Below are 16,749 nucleotides of genomic sequence, written 5' to 3' on the forward strand. Positions count from 1 at the left end.
GCTCTCTCCAAACAGCCCAGGTCTATCTCCAAACAGCCCGGGTCCCGGCCAACAGCGGTGCGAGCTCGCAGAAGCCCTGCACTCGGCTCGGCTGCACTGTTTTGACTTCTCAGCTAAGCGGTGGCAGCAGCAGCGGTCATGGTGCTGTGGAAGACTTTACTCGTTATATTAGGCACATTGTATTGCGCAGAGTGGAAAGAGCGAGCGATGTGCGGTTGCAGGGGGTGGCGGAAATGCCGTAAAAGAAATGCTATTATGGACAGGTTCCCTCTATTAGATGCCGAGAATAGTCAGGGTTGACTCCCTATTATGTAATTATATTACAGTATATGGGCTGTATTACGGGAGGGAAAAGGTGACGTAAGACGGATGAAATGTTCTCACAGTAAGAATGACGTCAGACCATTTCCTTTAATGCATGTGTGTTCCCGTCGCACCTGGACCTCTTTTTGCAGTGGTAGGGCTCAGCCGCTGCGTCTCACTCACTCGGCTCAATGTTTTCTCTTGTTTATTGAGGAGACTCGGAGAGCTACAATTAATATGCGTCTTTGCTTTGAAGGTCACATCGTTACCGGGCCCTGGCTGGCGCCACCTCACTCTACTAAGCACCAACAACTTTATTCATGTGTAAAATGGCACCCTGCCCGACAGGTTCTTTGTGCCTCAAGACCCTTCTTAGAGCCTGTGTTTCCAGAGCTCTATCATCACCATAGCAGACAGGTGTTGAGTGTGATGTACGGTGATGTATGGCTTCTCTTAGTCACGACTGACACTCGGACCGCAATCCCATTTTCGGGTTGAGGCTACAGTGGTCGGACAGGTGGCCAAAGGTATGTTCTGTGACTTATCTCTTCCTTTATCCCCAGAGGTGCTGCACTTTGCTTTTCAGGTCTGTGCACACTGCACAGCGATGTGTGACAGATGCCCCTCCCTTCCCAATTACTTTCTGTTTTATTGTTTAGTTTTTGTCAAGTGCGTAACAGGAGTCCCAGGAGTGTCGAATAGACATGGCCATGTTTTGCTCTGTGGAAAAGGTTTTCCTTTTTTCCATATACAATTCTCATAATCTTGGAAATTACAGGTCTGTTTCCCACCTTCCCCTATTACTCGGCCACCGTTATCTCCAAATATCTATTATGTTCCCAGCTAGAGGCCTTATCGAATTAACATATTGACATTTACATACATACGAGTGTGGATTTTAAGATCTTTAGAAAATGAATTAAAAATATATACATGTCAACGCTGGAAAATGTCCCTGTGCCTACCAATCACTTTGCCTTAACCACATTTCCACAGTCTGCCTTTACTCTGTCCAAGACTTGGAAATTCTACCCTGTGCCTCAACAGTACACTGCTGGGTCTAACTACACAGGCCGGGGCTACAGTTGTGGTGTAGCCAGGTCTTTAAAAAGTAAGCCAGTTTTGATAGCAGCAGGGCAGAGCTGCGTGTGCTCATGGACAGGGTAGTCTGGTCCAATGGCAAATATGTCCTGCGTCAACCCCTAACTCACACTCTATGAGCTTTTGTGATCACTGACTGTGAAGCTGGTGTATAACATTATGTTATTCTAAATGGCACCCCCCACCCCAATGTCAATATTCATTAGTTTGTTCTTAACCGTTTCCCGAGACTCCTGGCAGATTGCTATGGTAGGACTCAGAGTCTGCTCTTGGTCAGAAGAGATTGACCATGTCAAGGAAGATGGCTCCAGGATTAGAGGAGAACATAGATAACAAATAAGTCACCAGCACAAGCTCATGTCTACCCCCCCCCCCCCCCCTCCTGTTAGTTGTCTCCCTCCCTTTTAGGGATTTTAATGTCCCACAGAGAGTGGAAAGGGGAAGAGGAAGCCTTTGTTTACAGAAGAACAATGCTGCGAATGAGATCGCTCGGCCCTGCGCCCGGAGTCAAAATAGGGCCAGTCAGACAGGCAGGCAGGCAGGGGAAAGGGTGGGTGTGGGAGATAGTGTGGGGGGCCAAGTTCCCTGAAGATGTGTCAGATCGTCTGGTGGGATTGGGCCATGGCATTGGTCTTGGAGAACCAGGTGGACAGGAAGGGAGGTGTAGGAGAGGGGGTCAACCAGAGCATACAAACCTGAGAGGATGGTTTCGTTTCACACTAGTCACCAAGGCAAGCACGTCCCCCAGCGCGCGCTCTCTCCCCCCCCCCCCCCCCCCCCCCCCCAATTGGAGCCAAATTGACCTCTTAACTCCAACATCAGTTAGAGGTTAGTTTAGCATTTAGTGTAATTTACTGTATGTACTCTTAAGACAAGAGTTAAATTACCATTAAGCATTTTAAGGTGTAGGCATTGAATCCAGACTTTTGACAGGGCTGGGAATGGCAGTCTATATTCCCACACCCCCGCTTCCTCCTTCATGTTCTGGACTCCAGAGGGATGGTTAACCACAGCAGTGTGAACCCCATTCTCTCCATACGGCACCTTTCCCATGTTCCTTTGCGGTATCGCTGACTGTATGCGTATTGCGTAAGAGAGAGGGGGTGCACAGTAAAATCTGTATGCATAAGAGGGAGAGAGAGAGACACACACACAGTGAAAAAGTGTTAATTTACTTCAGTCTTCCAAATTAAATTTACTCCAAGTATTTGACTGTGTGCCTGTTGACAGTGTTTTCTCCTCTCTCTCCTTCCACATCAGTTGAGTTCACAAGAAAAGACGCGGGATCCGCCCCCCCACCCCCACTCCATTTTGTTTTGACCGTCGATTGTTGCCATGGTGATGTCGTTTGAGAGTGTCACATGACCTCTGGCTCCCCAGGTGTTTGGCTTGAGTCTGATCGGGAGGGCTCATTGATTCCCCCAGCTGAGCACACTGGGCTTCTTTGTGCACTGTGAGAACCTCAGCCCTCCTTAACTATCAACCCAAGGTCCCTCTCCCTGCCACACACAAATCACTTAGATTAGTTGATTTTTATTAAAAGGACTGTGCATTTCAGTTAATTATTGATGATTATCATAGTGTATTGAAACAATATTGATACTGTACAAACCACACTGACTGACATTTCCCCGTTCTTGCTATTTTGTACGTTCTCAACTTTATTGTCACACCTCCGTGTCCAGAAAAAAGTGGGTGGAATTTGTCATACAAATAAGTGGGTGGAATCTTTCGTACAATCACCATCGTTTACCATTTCAAAAAAGGAGGTAAGAATAGAGAAAGAAAGAAAGAGGTAAACTGTATAAACATATACATAAGGTACATGGAATGAGGCAGTAAAAATATAGCACATATAACGATCTGTACATAAGGTGCAGGATTTGAATGAACAGGCATTAGTCCGACACCATACCCCAAACCCTAAACCTAACCTCACGGTAAGCCACAGGTTAGTAACTGGCCACGCATGTTGTCGGACTAATGCCTCAGACCCCGTGGGGACCACAGCCTGAGAGAGGGAAAGGTTGAAAGTACATACACATAAACGTTTATAAAAAATACAACATTGTGGAACTAGCAGATTTAAAAACGTACACTTACATGTGAGCTTGTCGATGACCTATTTCATACAAGTATAGTATAAAATAAATGTGGCCTTTTTTGGCATACTACATTGTTTATTTTGATTATTGGTATCGGTCACTGTCATTTCTTTCAAAGTTATTTGTCATATCTGCTCTGTTCAATGTTAAGAGTTGAGGACTGTTGAGTGAGTTGAGACTGTAGCTGGACATTAAGCGATCCTACATCTTTCTAAAGCAGATGTTAAAAGATCTATGCTCTCAAGTGGCTTACAATCGCAAAATTGTGCGCACTCTCAAGTTCCTTTTTCTTCCATGGCATATTCATGATAACGGCGCTCGGTACAAAAGTCATCAGAGTCTTCTGCTTTAAAAGGTTTTGGTCATTTATCAGCGGGAGGGACATGGGAAGGATTTTTCTTTTTCCTGTACGGACAGGCTGATGATGGAGCAGAGATACTCTGTTATCAGCCGTGTGCGCGTTCTAGCCGTGATGTACAGCAGTTCCACTTGTCATTACTCACGGTGTCGCCGTCACCCATACTTAATTCAACTGATGGTTTACAGGCACTGTCGGCACGGCCTGGTACTGGAAAAAACTTTTGTCTGTCCCTGACCTGTCACATTCCACTGTGAGCTCAGCTTTATGCCTGCATTAGAAAGCCACCTCTGAGGCTTCTATCTCCAGAGCGGTTGCATTTGATTGACAGGCAGCATACTGTTTTAGTATTTGCTGTCTTAAATGTCAATACTCTGCAGTCCTTGCCTGGCGGGAATATCTCAGCGGAGATATCCCCCCCACACACACACACACCCCGTCAGTGAGCGCTGCAGCTCTTTGCTTTGCGACTGGAATGAGAAACACAGACGACACAGAGGGTCCCTTCTCCCTCTCTTTCTCGCCTTGCCTCGATACCACCGTTGCTATGACGACAACAGGATTTAAGATGAGCCGAGATTGTGTGTGTGTGTGTGTGTGTGTGTGTTGGAAAGGGAGGGGGAGTGGGTGGCCTGGTGAAAAATGTTTGGAAAATTAGTTTGTGCCATGGTGGTTTAAAGACATGTTTGTTGTGGGCACAGGGTGATACTTTCCCTCTGTACAGAAATAATGATGAGCTGGATTCCATTTGCAGTGTCGGTTATTTTTTATAGAGTTCAACTACTCTGTTCTGCTGCCGGCCTTTCTGTCTTTTCCTACGCCTATCGAAACCCCTCACCCCTTATTCGCTTTGGCAAACCGCTGCATCATTCGCCTGGGCTAGGAATTGCCACTCCCTGAATACGGCATTTTAAGTTATAACGAGATGTGGAAAAGAAATGACGTGATTCTAACCATCTGAAATGAGGGGGTTTTACGTTTCTGCTCTTTCCCAGGATTTAATATCGTGTGTGCGGTTCTGTATGTACCTTTCCATGTTTATGTACCAGGACGGTGTGCGCATACATTTTGTCAACGTGCAAGCCTGAGAAAGCACAACCATGGCGGCTAATAAAAAGCAGATTTACGATGCCGCCCTGTAGGTGCGAGCTCACCCGTTTCCGTTTTCTTGGGGAAGGCTCTTGTCATCAGGGTCTTGTCATCAGCAGTCCCCCACATCCCCCGTAAATTCGGAGGAACTCCGTGCACTGACAAGAAAACGGGACGGTCACTTAACTTGGTGTCATTATACAAAGCCATTGTTGCATCAGGAAGGAAGTTTAACTCTATCTCTACCGCTAGCTGTTAGCATAAACCCGAGTTCCCAGTGCCAGCATACGCGTTCGTTCACTTTAAAAGACGGAGTTTCCCCCCCCACACACACACACACACACACACTCGCTACATACACTCGCTACACATTGGAACAAGCACACACTGTTTATCTTTTGTCAGAAGCTTTTACATGGCGGCAGCGTCGCCGTACAAAGGCTCAGATTTTGAATTGAAATTTTAAATGACATTTCAATTCAATCAATTTCATACTGTATACACACACACACAGTATACTGTATGTGTGTACTGTATTATCTACTATAGTACAGTACTTAATGTGGATATGTGGACCAAAATAAAGTAAACTAACTCATCTAATAAACGTATATAATTGCTGTGAATCAACTGTATTGTCACATCACGGTAAAAGACTGGGTAAAATGTGTTTTTGTGCATGGTTCCCATCGTGTTGTTCCAAGTAAAAAAAGAAAGGGAAGTGCCCTGACTGAAATATTGTCAATCATTGTTGTGTTTGGACACAACGTCTTCTCGCCCTACATTCAGAACCATCTTCTCTCTACTACCGGCTTCATCAGACAGAGACATCAGACGGCTAGGGATTTGTTTGACATTTCAGATTTATTTGAGTGTCCAAGCCTGGAGAGACTTGTCGGAATGCTGGAAGCAAACAGCTGGGAAGCTTAACCAAAACTGAACTGAGTCAGCGGCACCACAGAGGGCAACATGGCAACACAAACCATTGCTTTATTTGCTTCCACAAAGCCAGTCCCCATTTTGAGAGTTCTGACTTTATCGTCAAGCTCTTACAGTCCAACAACATCAAGGCGCGCAACCACATCTGTCTGATTACATCAGATTGAAGATGGTTCTCCTTATGTTTGGGTACTCGCTTGCAAAGTAGACTTATTACTCATGTTCCACTTGTTGGAGAACTGAGAAAGCTGCCTTTTGGTTTCTGTGACCCCTTTAACGCTTGGAACAAAAAATCCATAGCACTTTCAACTTGAACTCTCTGTTGCTGCGGGAGTTCAAAAGATGGGTCTCAGAACTTGTGAAACTTAGTGGAACCAGTTTTAATCTCCTATTGTAGTGATTACAATGTGTTATTAATTAATTTAGTTCATACTTTCCGTCATGTTTATTTTAAGTCATGACACTGTTGTGAGGTGAAATTCTATAAGCTGATGTACAAGCTCACAACGTCAACGTGTCACTCAGGATGCATTGTGACGCCAGGTTAAAAGTGGTTAATAATCTTGATAATTCTTTGTATTAATAACTTTCCACAAGATATCTCGAGGATACTACGGAATGGGTTAAATCTTACCATTGAAAACGTGGTAAATAAAGTTTGTTTCTCTAGGCAAAATAAAATTGATGATGATTGGAGGTTATGATGTGAAAGAGCGAAAGAACATCCGCAATGTCTACAAGCTGTGAAATAAAGTCGTTGCTCAGTTGTGTGTGAGACTCTGTGTTGACTGGCAAGTTCCTTTCAGGCCGTGTTTGTGTGTGTATGTTTGTGTGTGTGCGTGCATCTGTATGTCTGTCCATCACAACGAGACGCCTGCTGGGACTGGCTCGCATCCTTTTCCGACCACCAAGTCGCCTTCCTGGCGTCCGATGGCGCTGCTGACATCTGGTCTGCTCGGTCATCTTGAGTACCTTATTTCTGGTGGATGATATTGTTTTTCTGCGTGGAAATAATTTGACGGCAGCTGGCAATGTTGGGTCCAACAAAGTTTTTATGGTAGGTCAGTTCAGGAATATTTTCCAAAATGAGCTCCCTCTAATCCAGTGGTTTTCAACCAGTGGTCCGGGGACCACCAGTGGTCCTTGAGGGTGTTCCATGTGGTCCACAGCTAAATGATGGAGAGTTGATAAACAAATGGACCCGTCCCTTATAGATCTTTTGTTGTATAATAAAGGGGGAGGGGTTAGGAGAGGGGATGATATTGTGATGTCACTATATCACAGTTTTCTTTCATTGGCACATTTGACTGTCAAGGTTTCAGCCTCCAGGAAGAAAACACTAAATACAAAGGTGGTTGCCACCATTGGTGCGAGAATGTGGGAAGTGAGGACGCTGGCGTTGACTGTTTGCCGCTTCACCTCCCAATGTATGACTGAATGAACCACCAAGATTGGACTCGAACACGCGACGCGCTGTCAGGCCAGAGCTTATATGTGGTATGCGCCTGTATCACAAGAATTGTTATTTTGATCGTGTGCCTGTTATCTCTCCTATGGTACCAACATCAATACAGCATGGAATTGTGGACAAAATCTATCCGACAACAAAATATTGTGGAAACATAGTCTTGGGTCTGAGAGGCTAGATCTAATTGAATGGTGGTCCGTGGCTCAAATGCCAGTTGGATAGTGGGCCTTGACATTAAAAAGGTTGAAAACCACTGCTCTAATATCAGAAATCGGCAACCTGAAGCATTCGCCATGAAGCTCCCGGTGCATCACTGTCACTTTCCATAATGACTTGTTTGTGTTTTGCTCCAGTGACAAGCGGCAGACCGTTGTCTGACAGTGCTGTCACTACAGTGTAATGAGGGTTGTGTTCTGATGGTTGGCTCCCATCGCGTCCTGATTGACGCCCTCGCACTCCACTCCCCCCTCCTCCCGCCTGTGCCTCTGTGGTCTCCCAATCACGAGTGGCCTCCAAGCAGCCATTGTCTCTCTGCGCCGTCTGGGCCATTCCGGTGGTTTGGTCTCTCCGCTTTCTGTTTTTGGGGCTGTAATTCTGCCCCTTGTATATTTTCATATGGAACCTATATAGGCCTAATTGCAGTGTTGGATTGAGGCTTGCAGCATGGACTCACAGGAGGGTCTGCGGGGCTCCTCGGTCAGTCCGCAGGGATCTTATATAGGCTTAGCCTGGCTGTCCGTTATGTTTGCCATGTCATCTTTGTACCTCAGTCAGACAGACAGACGCTCGCCTCATCCTGTAGCTCTTGTTTTCTGCTGTCTAAATTGTCCGTTACACCATATCCATGCTGGGGTCACGGCACGCTGTAGACTTCAAATTCAAGTTGAGCTTATTTCTCGCACAGTAAACACACGGTGCTTCATATTAAGGTACAACAAAATAACTAGTATCTACAAACATGCTATACAAAGTTTCGTGTACACTGTCCCACCCACACAATACAGCATTTATAAACCCTGTCCATAATCTCACCTACAATGCCATGCACATACACGCACGCACACACATGGACTTAACTTACCAAAGACCAGAAAAATAGGAAAGTCTGAAGGCTGCTTTTAACCACTTAAGCCCTACTTCGTTAAATTACAAAATAGTGAAAATAAGAAATGTTTTTTATTTTTTAAAGATTTTTCCCATAATGACATGCCCAAAATATGGATGTAAGGGTGAAATTGTTCAAGAGAACACAGTTGTAGGTCACAGGTCATTATATAGGCTGTTTACTGGATGACATGTGGTACTGGGGAATGTGTTCTCTTCACTTCCTAATATTTCTCATATATATATTAACATTTTCAAATCCCATATGGATCAAATAGAAGAGAACATGCAAAACATTTTATTTTAATCCTCCCACCCCCCAGAGTTCCCGCTCCGAAAGAGCCACAACCCTGGTCATCTTATGATATTAATGGTGCTGAGCATTTAAGTTAAATTGTCTGTTAAATGGTTTGCATTTAAATTGCACCTTTTTTCCAAAGCGCTTTACAACATTACAACGTAGCTATATTACATTGTGTCTCCTTTGTCAACCTTTGTGTACATCTTTAAATTGCCCTTATGTTCTCAATATTGTAAAGCAACTTGAGCTACATTCTAAATTATGTATGAACCATGCTTTATGAGTAAAGTTTATTATTATTAATTCAGTGGTCACTGTCCAGCGCCATATAAACTAGTGCCAAGGGTACCAAGCACTATAGACACAAAAAGAATGCTGTCACCTGTTCCTTATACACCCTCCACCCTCCATCACTGCCAGTACAGTACACACACACACACACACACACACACACTGTTCTCCCTGCCTGTTAATAATTAATTAAAATCACTGGAGTGAGTACAAAGTGAGGGGTAGAAGACTGTGTGTGTGCGTGTGTGCGTGCGCATTGAGGAAGAGAGAGCGACTGAGGGAGATGCATACCAGATGTTTGAGTAATGAGGTGGGTTTCACTGGAACGTAACACATTCCCAGGGATGTTTGCGGAAAGAAATTCTTCTGCGTCTGTCGAGCATGCTCTCCTCCCCCCCCCCCCCCCCCCCCCCCCCCCCCCCCGAGAGGAATTAGATCCAGTTTTGTCGTCTGCTTTTTCATTCCAAACACCCGTCTCTCTCTTTACATGGCGTTCTTCTCATTAAGCCCTCAACCCATTGTCTGAGAAATTAACTGTAAACACTGTGTGTTTCTATATGTGTGTGTGCATATATATTATTTTCTCTTTTTCCATACATAATTGTGCCTTTCTCGCTACGTCACGTCACTCGTCGGCAACATTGTCTAAACTGTGAGAGGATGGGAATGTTTTACTGCAAACACAGTGGTTTGTCTGTGTCTACAAGTACATACATATGTACATAGATACATACATACAACTGAATGGTTGGCTGAATAGCAGTGACTGTAGATTCAGCGGTTTGAACGCCAGACCGCCTCCCTATGGGTGGGCTTTTGTCTATTTGTGTTAGCAAAGCAAAGTCTGAGCACTCTTAACCTGCACGTGAGGGCATTAGGCAAGCTAGCCTCCATAACGACACAGAGCGAAGACACACAAAACACAGAGCTTGCCCCGGGGCCATGCTAGCTAGACATAAAGCAGATTTCATCCAGGAAAGGTGTGAAATGGGCTCACATGGCACCGTCCGTGATGGCCTTCCCAACCGCAGCTGTTGTCTTAAGTCAGCCCTGGCCCCTGCTGTTATTCCACGGTGAATGCGTGGCCCCCAGCCATATTGAGACTGTTGATAGTCATTATATGGGCAGCGGTTTGTGGCTTAATTAGATCCTGAACTAAAATAATCCTGCTTTAAGCCAGACCTACTGGAATTGTATTTTCCACAGAAGAAAATTGCATGGGATTTCTCTCATTTAGAAGCACATTTAGACTAGACTATTCTGCATTTCTTGTAGACTGTTTTTACAGGGTTTACATCTATACCAGTAGGGAACCAGGGTTAATTTAACCTTTTGTCAATAGCTGTTTATAGTAAATGGCCTTTGGCAGTGGGAAACTGAACCCAAAGCCCAGTGTTTTGATAAATTGCTATAGGCAATTATTTATGTTTTCGCTAAGACTACTAGGGTTCTTTTGCTGAAAAATGAAACAAAAAAACCAGACAAACAATTAAACGTTTCAATGAGAGTGATTAAAGTCTGATTTACACTTGTTGCGTGCTCACACACCAACAATCATGGCACATCTTCAAGCATGTTGCACCTGTTTTGACACCTGCATACAACTAAATATATTTGAGCAGACCTCTGTCCATCCACACAGACAGAATGACTGACAGAGGAACAGGCATGCAGCAGGCAAGGCAAGCAGTGGTGGAGGATGGTGTGTTGACTGTTCACTCTGGCAGATACAAAAGTTAGATACAAAGCTACACAGCATAGCTGTCACTTTGTATCTGAAGTTGAAGCCAGCTCAACTATTTGTAACTTTGTAGCTGTCGTAGCTTTTGTAGCAGAGTCTACACATGTTGGACGTATCTTATCTTCATGTTGCTGGCTTCCATTGAAAATGAACGGTAGATTGTCTCTGCCTCATTGCCCCAGCAACCGCCTCTGTGGCCCCCAGAGGGGGATCTGTCGGATCAACTCCTTTCCTCCTGAAACCGTGACCGCAGGGAAACGTTTCAGTTCTCTGTATAAAAAACAAGTGAAAAGTTGCAATGAGCAGTTGAACTTGAATTGACAATGCAATACAATTGTAAGAGGTGCGTCGTCGTCGTCGTGCCCACGAGGCATTAAACTTGCCTAAAGAAAGACCATATGAAATCAACTCAAGGCTGTTAGGCCTGTAGGCTGTAAGCCTTCGTTCTCGACCAACAACTAGCTGCCTACCTCCGCTGTTGTTTATGTGATGTAATGCCATGCAATGTGAATGCAATGCAATCTACGGTGAGAGATGGATGGTGCAATCCATATCTGATGTGTTGTTAGTCTGTGTTTGTGGTGGTGCCCGAACTGTAGTCGCCCCACATCGGTCCTGAACCAAACAACCCCCTTTCAGCGACTTTCGACACAAGTATGAGTGGGGTCTGCACAATTTTAGTAACACCCACCCTTCTCTTCTCTTCTTTCAGTTCTCTGTGCCAAAAACCTGGTGAAGAAAGACTTCTTTCGTAAGTATCTTGCAATTTTCAATAGTTTCTTTATGGTGGCCCATGCCAGTGTCTTTGAAGCATGCAGTGTGAAATAATAAAGAATAATTAGAAATGTGGTTAGTTACGGAAAATGGTGGAAGTAGTACGTATCTTTTACTTTAGTAAACGTAGCAATTAATCAATAGCACTATATATAAATATGCTCCGTTAATAGGCCTGTATTCAAGCTTTCCCTCGAGTACAAGGACACAATTGAGCAGTTGAGACAAATAACAGTCTTAAGTCCATAATACTATGGAAATCTGCATCTTGTGTCGGTCACGCCTCATTACAAGCTCCAGCCTGACATCTGCAGTCACTGACACCAGATTAATAGTTTTTTGTATATGTGGCTTTAGCCTTTATTTTATATTTTTTATGGAGGGACAGTAGGCTGACAGGAAATGGGGAGAGAGATAGGGTCAGGACGAATGGGTCAGTATAAATTATGGACTTGGTTCTTTGTCTCAACTGCTCAATTATTGGCATCAAAAATATACTTACAGTACCAAAATAAAAGTACTAAAAAATGTATATATATATACCACCCCACCCCCCCTCGTGCTGCCAGCTGCCTCTAGCCTTCACCAACACACTGGAATCTCCTTATTAAGCCACAGTAGCGAACAAAACTCGCTGGATGAGAATGTTGCTTTCATCTGTCGAAGTCACCAAGTAACTATCACTATTGGCTTGTTCTTTGGAACCAATTGGACCTGTAAGAGTCCAATTTGATCTATAGTATTATTAATAATACACTCTCAGAGTGTTGGTTCTATTTGTACACAATTAAACAAATTGTGGTCCTTAAAAGGTTAAAACACATTCCATGCCAAAGATGAGTGTACTTGCAATGCAACACATTGTGAACTTGTTAGAGAACAGCTACTTTCGCTATTTGTCATACAAGAACTACAGAACTATACAGGTATATGTGTGTGTGCGCACACATATATATAGTCTGGTCTCAGCTTGTGCTTGTGTATAGCAGCACATAGTAGGCCTAGTGTGTGTGTGTATATATATGTGTGTGTGTGTGTGTGTGTGTGTGTGTGTGTGTGTGTGTGTGTGTGTGTGTGTGTGTGTGTGTGTGTATATATTTATATATATATATATATATATATGCTACATTGGGGAGTCATGAACACAACAGATCTTACCCTGTTATCAATGTGACTTGAATATCAATATAGTTGAATATCACAAAGAATTCTCTGCACATTTAATATTGATATAATACTATACTGTATATAGTAACGGTTTAACACAGCATGCTAGCGAGACACAGCAGCATGGCCTGGCACACAGTCCATATGTCTTCAATGTGTAGCCAATTAGAAGACTTTTCCACTGTCGTTTAGCCTGAGCCAGCCAGTTCGTGTTTAACCTGGGAGACTCGGGTGGGGTTAGATGCCCAGTGGGGGGGGGGGGGGGGGGGGGGTGTTTTGGAGTGGCTGTCATGGTGAGTGTTTAAAGGTCCCCCCACTCACTCAGGTGGTGTCTGTGGTGCCCATTCCTCCCATTCCAGCGTCCAGGAGCTGAGCTGAGCAAATACTCGGGCAGGGAGTGGGTGCAGGAGATATATCGAAGCAGCCGCCTGAGTTGTGGCGTTTGTTTTGTGCGCACACAAAACGTAGCGTCTCTGTGTGTGAGCGCATGCATGGTTTCTGTTGATGCCAGTAAGTGTCCACCAGACCTGCAGCACTTGCAACCAGGTGAATGTCGCCCAGCAGGTCCTGCCTGTCAGCAGGCAGCATTTCCATCGTAGTGGGGGCCTGCTTGGGGCCATGCCGAACTCAATGTACAAAAGCACTCTTTGGTTATTTAACCACTGGAACCCTAGCGTCCCTATTCTGCGGTGAACATTTGGCATACAATGGCAGATCTACAAGCCCACATTGTGAAGCATTGTAAGCTTGTACATCAGCTACTTTTGTCAAAGAGATTTGGTGTGTGAAGTGAAATACTAGTAGACCTACAGTAGCACACAGCCCCGGGGGACCCCGGTCAACCAAGTATAAAGGGTTTAAGTGGTTAAAACAATAATCCGGTCGGCTACGTGTGGCCACTGGCAACAAGATGCTGAATTAATTTTGAAATGTAAACGTTGCTTTTAGAGGCTGGAAACTGACACCTAAGTACCGGGCCATGGTACTGAAAAGAACATTTTGTGTTTAAAGGCAGCCAGGCATCAGAGACAGTGCAGCTCGTCTCCACCTGTTTCGCAGCAGCTCAGGTTCACACTGCTATCACATGTTGCCATTCATTCATTCATTGCCTGTATAGCCGTATAGCCATTCATCAGCGTTCATGTCTTTTACAAAGCCCTGCATCTCATTGAGAGCCAGAGAAGTCTTTTTTTGTAATGAGAGATTGACGTGCCTCATTGTCTGAATTGGAGTGTTGCTCTCCCCCCTCTCGCGTGGTGTGGTGATGTGTTGTTTATGTTTTGTGATTTCTTTCCCCGCAGGTCTCCCCGATCCCTTCGCTAAGGTGGTGGTGGACGGCTCAGGACAATGCCACTCTACAGATACTGTGAGGAACACACTCGACCCCAAGTGGAACCAACACTACGACCTGTAAGCACACACACACACACACACACACACACACCTGCCACAACATCCTGACCTGTACCTCCCTCGCCGCCTCACTCTCCAACATCTGCTCTGAAGGCGGAATGAGCACATTTGTCCTCCTTTTTTCTTTTTTTTACAAGAATACCTTCCGCCTAACCAAAGACTTGAGCTCAGCGTTGCAGCCTGCATCCACTCATCTATCAGTACAACCGCCTTGGCTATTTTGAGCTCTTTATGATGTGCTTTACTTTATTTGACTTAGCTAAGAGAGCACACAGAAAAATGTTTGCAGCCGTGGCCAAAAGGAACCCTTGTTTACACCGGCTGTCCGCTCACTTACTTAGTGACCCAATAATTACATAATTCTATAGACATAGCAATAGGCTAAAAACGAAAGTCCTTTGAGCAGCACTTTATGCATGTTGCATGCCCCCCCCATGCAACATATCAAAGGACAAGTAAGTAAGGTTAGCATGATAGTATTTTCCCCCACAGACAGAAACACGTGAATGTCTTGTTGCCCTTCCCACAGACTGCTTGTCCTGTGAAAGTGACCTGGAAAATAGCAGTGAAAGTGAGTGCACCAGTTGAAAAGCGAGAGTGAAAGTTTCCAGTATTTGCTCGGTGTTTATCCAGCCGTCACGCCCAGCCAACAGAAAGAGGAAGCACATGTCTCCGTTTGTTTGGTTGCTCAGGTTACGGGACCCCCCTCTCCCTGCATGGCTGTTTAATTAGCTGTTCATTTCACGTTTGACAGGAGAGAAACACACACACACTTCCATACATCCACTGCCCCTCAGAGGCACAGTGTGGAGTGACCTCAGATTGATGGATAGGAGAACATGGACCTGTGGCCGTGTGGAGTTCTCCTCTCCAATCTCTCCCGAGAGCCAGTGAGCTGAGCGGACTGGAGTTTATGTGGAAACTGCAGTGTTTTCTGTGCCAGTGATGAGTTAAACATCACAGTTTGTGTGTGCGTGCGTGCGGGTGTGCGCGCGCGCACTCTCTGGCCAGAGGAAGGACTCTCAGGTGGCGTGTTGGAGAGGAGAGAAGTCTTAATTGACTGAGAGCAGCTCTAGCTGGCTGGCTGGTGCACTCTTATTAAAATATTGACTGCAACACCTGGTGTTAACAATACAGCCAACTAACTGCATTTAAAAGGCATGCTGGCAGTGACTCCTTGTTTCCAGTTGTTGTTGTGTGTGCTCATGTCATGTGAGGGTGGGGAGTGCCAGTATTTGTCTGTCTGTGTGTGTGTTTGTGTTTGCAAGTACACCATCGAAACATCAGAGTGCGGTCCAGCCACTTGATGTCAGCGGTCTGTTCAAGCCAGCAGACTAGCTTGTGAACTCTGACCTGTCAGCATTGTTGCAGGAAGTGGCAGACATGCCAAGGATAGCAGACAAAGTCTAGCTGGCAACCTGCCTGGCCCTTTCCTCCTGACGCTGCCTGCTCCAAATATGTGAGGCAAGCACTGCAGGGCTCGGCTTTAACCGTTTAAGTCCTATATACTTAATCGTACGTCAAATTGCAACAAAAAAAGCTTTAAGCTCAGAATGCATCTCAATGGGAAATGCGTGCTTGTAGATGGGTATTTTTTTTACAAAATGTTATTCTTTTGAAAATCTTAGAAATGTTTTGAAAATGATAGATGCTCATCCGTGTGTACTGTGTACTGACATATGAAAATAGGGACACCCTTCACTGAAACAAAACCATTCGGCCTTCACAGTGTTTTCTTTTTGTTTTGTTATTTTGACCACATGCTGCACACTGTGGCCCTGAAAGGAAATATGTGAATGATGGCATCAATGGTGTCTCTTAACACAAATATGATCTACAAATACAACAGGCTTCATTTCAAAAGCCCAGGCAAGTGATTGTAATCTGCTGCCTTGCACCCCAAGCCCCCGCCACCCCCGCCCTTTATTTTTTCCGCACACATTCCCCGCTGCTCGGCATGTGTGTGATTATTGCCTTTGTGTGTCATTAGAGAAATCTCGGACAGACTAATGAATTACATTGCACAGAGAGAGCATTCCAGATCACCTGGGTTTGATTGCAACGCTTCTCCTCACGTCTGTCCAGCTCATAGCTCCCCCACCACCACCTCCCAGACAGGCATTTGGCATTGACTCAAAATGTCCAGACGCCTTACTCACACCCCATTGTTTCACATCCCTGTCGATTACAGCGTGATAATTACAGCTGGGATGTGTTCCGCGTGCTCTATGGGTGATTAGTTTTACACCGAAGGAGGGGTACCCACCCGACCATGACGCGCTTCTTCATGGAAGAAAGGAAAGGGAGAGAAATGAGCATGAGAGAGGAGGGGAAAGACAACTTACTGTAGGAGACAGGCCGAGTCAGGCCAGTTATAATGCAATGGCTTGGTCGTTAGCGTTCGTCTCCTGTCTGTCAGTCTCATCTAGACGTCTCCCCACCAAATCCTTCATCCAGTGACAATGTTTGCACACACACAATATAATCTTATTGTTGCAGTTAACTCTCATTACGAGAGTAACTTAATTAAGCTCTCTCCACACACACACAGCAAAAAGAGAAATGTCTGCCTGGATGTTCCCATTTTCATCCAAA

The 16,749-nt window shown here is 45.0% G+C and overlaps 1 protein-coding gene across 1 annotated transcript in view; it reads left to right on the top strand.

The window, feature by feature from the left end:
- Positions 1 to 16,749, top strand: part of LOC310869865 (E3 ubiquitin-protein ligase SMURF2) — a 62,388-nt gene that overhangs the window by 12,250 nt on the left and 33,389 nt on the right. Inside the window, exons 2-3 of the mRNA XM_083780827.1 lie at positions 11,513 to 11,551; positions 14,043 to 14,151. Coding sequence (XP_083636953.1) covers positions 11,513 to 11,551; positions 14,043 to 14,151 — 148 coding nt within the window. The remainder of the gene's footprint in view (positions 1 to 11,512; positions 11,552 to 14,042; positions 14,152 to 16,749) is intronic.

The sequence above is a fragment of the Protomyctophum parallelum genome (genome assembly GCF_964188405.1).
Source record: "Protomyctophum parallelum genome assembly, chromosome: 13".
Taxonomy (NCBI): domain Eukaryota; kingdom Metazoa; phylum Chordata; class Actinopteri; order Myctophiformes; family Myctophidae; genus Protomyctophum; species Protomyctophum parallelum.